General features: G+C 34.8%; 1 protein-coding gene across 1 annotated transcript; it reads right to left on the reverse strand.

Moving 5' to 3' along the window:
* Positions 1-862: 862 nt before the first annotated feature.
* On the reverse strand, positions 863-2320 carry LOC140450811 (E3 SUMO-protein ligase KIAA1586-like). Its single transcript, XM_072544485.1, has one exon. It carries the CDS (start codon positions 2318-2320, stop codon positions 863-865), a length of 1458 nt encoding a protein of 485 aa, XP_072400586.1.
* Between the last annotated feature and the right edge of the window lie 2402 nt (positions 2321-4722).

Below are 4722 nucleotides of genomic sequence, written 5' to 3' on the forward strand. Positions count from 1 at the left end.
TGCCTCCTATGTATTCTCTCTCTTACTAAACTTATTGCCTTATTCATGAACGAAGGTATTTTTGTCAGACTTTACATTGTACGGTGTATCGTTCTAGGTGCTTACAATAAAACATAAAAAAAAAACAAAATCTTTTACAAATATATTCAAAAAATTTAAACAACAAAATTTATTATTATTCGTTTTCGTCAGAGGGATCGTCCAATAATTCTGGTAACCTGGCGTTAGTTTCCAGATTTAAATAAAAACTGTGACAGTCGGAGTGAATCACTGGAAGGAGACTAAGTAGACTTTTTCTTTAGAGGGTTGATAGGTAGTGGCCCATCATAACATTTCGACAATAAAGGCGTCGGTCGTTTACCACGGTTTAATCGTCTCAAATCCAGTTCTCTGAAGTTTTCATCATCGAGTGCCGTTTTAAATTGAAGTACCCCGAAGGTTTTTTCGTACCTGATCCATTTCATGTCAAGCCAACTTACTTTTCTTCCCTCCGTATCTGTAGTTCTTGATCCTGCACTACTTTTGAAAATGACATCATGTCATCTTGAGTCATTTCATGGACACGAAATGGTTTTTTACCTCTTACAGTGCGGACGAATTGGAACCAATCTCGTGGAACCATAATGGCTGACAAAATATGAAAACATGGTGGCCATGTTTATGTTTTTATTTTGACCGCCACATGTATCTGAGTAGGTAACAACATGGCTCACATTCTCAGGAAGATTTTTCAATTTTTGCAAAACGCAGGAAGCAATCTCTTCAGACCCCCTTTTTCCGATTGCTTCATGCCACATGTAGCAGTCAGTAGTACCCCCGTCTGTGGTGCAATCACGGATCGTTAAATGTTGAGAGAAGACGCTTATAAAAAGAGACGTTGCTTCGAGTCCCTTTGTTTGTCTTCAGATGCTTCAATGAAATGATTGTACAAAGCTTTAAAATCTGTCCAAACTGCTTTCACCGCCATTAAGCTGGAGGCTACCCAACGAGTATCTAAAACACGGCCGATTTTCAACATTTGCTCCTCTAGTCCTTTAGCAACTTCTGCCAACTCTCTGCTGTTTTTCGGTGAACAACTAAACATGTTTCTAATTTTATCCATGAATATCTTAAAATGATTGATTCCAGCTACTTCTTCTATGGAATCGTGCACGGCAAGCTCTAAACGATGGTTCAAACAATGCCAAATGAACAAGTTGGGGAACGTTTCAGTAAGCTGTATAGCAAGGCCAGATTTCTTGCCTAGTAGCACTGAAGCACCATCACAAGTTAGAGCAATCATATGGTCTTTCATGAATTCAAAGCTTAGACCTAATGCTTGTAACTGATTTAAAAGTTCTTGTAATATACCAGCTGATGTTGTGCTATTTAGCTCAAAAAGTGTTAAGAACACTGTCATAGGGTTTTGCATTCCCTTTAGAACAGTTCTGATATAAACCACCAAAGCATTTTTGTTTGAAACTGAAGTGGCTTCATCCAAAAGCAGGGAAAATTTAGAGTCTGACTTGATTAGGCCATTTATCAAGTCTGATTTCATTTCATCAGAAATATGATGAATTATATTGGAGCAAGCAACATTTGAATGTAGGATTCGCCCCATATCTAAGCCATTCATTATTTGAAAATCAATTTCAGTTTCAAACTCAAAAAATGGCCTATTTAGTTTAGCTTGCTTATAAGCCGTGCGGAAAATGCGCTCAGTTACAATCTGCTGCTCTTTATGCATAGAAGCAACAGCTTTTTTCATTGTATCTTTCTTAGCTTCAATGAGTATTTTTTCAGCCAAAGAATGAGCTCGAGACCCACGGTGTAAAAATATCTTTTTCCTAAGAGAGGATTGCTGGTCTTTTTTATTGTTTCCATAAGCGGTAACAGTTCCTAAAACCCACTCTTCGCTAATCTTTAGGCCCTTCGTTTTCTCTGCACCTAGAGTACTCACACTACGGCAAACGTTGCAACCTAGTTCTCTGTTCACAATTAACCACGGATTTTTAGCTTTAAATTCAACAATTTGTTCTTCAGACCAACAAACTGGCTGTTCACCCCTATTAACAAAATCATTATTTTCATTACTAACCTTAGCTTCGTCTGCATCAGATCCCAAACCCACCGACCTGGATACTATTTTGACCGACGAGGAAGTCGAAGGGGAGTGGTAATCGCAATTATCCTCATTGATCCCGATTGCGTCTTCTTTTTTATCTTGATCAACAATTGAAGTTGTAGTCAATGCTTCCGAACTGCAGTTCTCATTATTCGCATAACCTTTTTGTTTCTTAGGGTTAGGTTTAAAGAAATCAACAATTTTTCTGGTAGTCATAGTCAATTAGGAAACTATTTAGCTGCACCAGCACTAATAAGCATAAACACGAACACAATCAACGACCTGCGCCTCAAAAACGAACTTAAGCGTGATGGGATGCGATGCAACTTGTAACTTAAACGCGAAACACACCAAGGTCAAGTCAACTAGTCAACACCATGGACGTATAAATAAAGATGGACTAGGCATGATCTGCACTCTGTTCACCTAAATTTGAAGTCGAAAAGTTTGTAGGCGCGGGGAAAGAGACGAGGTGATAGACTGTGACATATCCTTTTAAGTCAGCGGCGTACCTTTCAATATTTGAAAGTTATTTGAAACAGTTTTTCCACTTGAATAAATAATGACTATTGGTTTGATTGCTTTTATTTTTAGTATCGTAAACATATGAAATATTTTGAATAAGTGAGAAACAACAAACGGTGAATAATTTTAATTTTCAGTGTATAGAAATATATTTATAAAAATTAATTTACACAAAAGAATAAAGATGGAGTAAATAAAATCGTAAATTACTTTATATAATATTTTATTTAAACTAAAATAACACACAAACAATAAAAAGTTTAAAAAATTCTTCCCCACACATTAACCTGTTCAGGGTATTGAGTATGTTCTTCTCTTATCCAGTTAGTGACAAGTTGAAAAAATATAGTAAATTATGGTATATAAGTCACAAAAAGGAAATTATCAACTTGAACGTAAACAATACAACGCCATATTCTTTTTCGTCAAATCGCTAGGATTAGTTGATATTACCAATGATGCCAAGTTTTACAAAAGTTAAGATTATCAGAATATATTTTCTTTTAATAAATTAAAAAATTAATTTTTTTCTTTTAATTCCTTGGTTGCGAAATGAGTATATCTAAAAATAGTTTATACTAAGTAGATAATATATTTTTACTTATAGATTAAAAATAAATTATACTAAAAATCGAAAATTATTTCGAAGATTGACTCGGAAAAAAAATAATATGACAACGTCAAATTAGGGATTTGTGCCCATGACTGTGAATATCTCATGACTTCAAGTAAATATGTAAATAGACCGGTCCATCTTTATTTATACGTCCATGGTCAACACACTTGTGATCACTGGGGCGGTGGCGCGGTGAAGGAATGGAGGGGGAAAGGAAGGGGGTGGGGTGGGTATTGCTTTGTTATTGAGAGGCGCAGGCGCGAACTAGGATGACTCGCCCGTCACCTTCCTCCTGCCTGATTCCGTGCAAGACTCATCACAGCACAGCTCACAAGTCTCAACTGCTTGTACGGGCGCTTACTATTTGCTTACGTACGAGTCACTCGCAAACAAAGCATAGCATAATATTGATCCTACCTACAATTTTTTTTAACTAAAACTTGTAGTTTTAAAAGCGTTCCCTTGCGTTCCGGCACTCTTGGGAGGTAAGGGAACGCCGTTCCCTTGCGTTCCCACTGAAATTAACCACTGCGTTCAACCAATTTAATTAATTCATCAAGCTGTAATAAAAGAAATACATTAGTATCAATTTGGAATCATAAATAAATAAACTTACTAATCTTTAATGCCCATATTATTACTACCGGCTCTTCTTCTATAATAAACAGCCGGTAGTTTAAAATCTTACCAACATATTGGGCAGATATGAGAGCTGCCTCTTCTTGTCCAAACAGGACTCCTATGGGGCGGCTCCTTAAATGACTTTGTAAATTTCTTTTCAGAAACGACTTTATTGCTGCTAAAATGAGTAAAATAAAAAATTATTGTACACCTCTGAAGTTGTTGTTTATTGTGTAGTGACATAGTTACCTTCCATTTCTGAAACAAAAAAAAATGTGTTAAGAGAAGTAGTATAAATATATACAAAGTCCCAACGTGTTTTATTATCATTCAACAAATTGTAACGAGTGGTTTTGAATACTTCAATTTACAGTAAGTGCAATTAGTTTATACATATATTTTATGTATTAGTATATTTATTAATGGATAAACATTTTTAATTTCTGAATATTATGTGGATTTTGGAGTACAATGTGATGCAGTTGGACGTGATGAATAAAAATTATGTTGGGTTTTGAATCACGAATGATATATCCGACCGTTCTGGGTGTATGTATGTATGTGTATGTATGTATGTATGTATGTATGTGTGTGTATGTATGTAAAAAATAAAAAAAGAAATATAATTCTAATTATTTTTATTGTTTCAAAATGTATGTATGTATATCAGTATACTAGTTTTCTGAGAATCATACACTTTAGGTACGAAAAGAATTGTTTTATTGATGAAAAGTAGGCTGTTGTATATACTACTAATAATAATATTTAGTTGTGATTAAATATTTACTATACAATATATATTGTAAAAACATATTTGCTTTAAAATGTCCAGACCAATAACTTTTGAATAAATTAT

Source organism: Diabrotica undecimpunctata, chromosome 9 (genome assembly GCF_040954645.1).
Source record: "Diabrotica undecimpunctata isolate CICGRU chromosome 9, icDiaUnde3, whole genome shotgun sequence".
Taxonomy (NCBI): domain Eukaryota; kingdom Metazoa; phylum Arthropoda; class Insecta; order Coleoptera; family Chrysomelidae; genus Diabrotica; species Diabrotica undecimpunctata.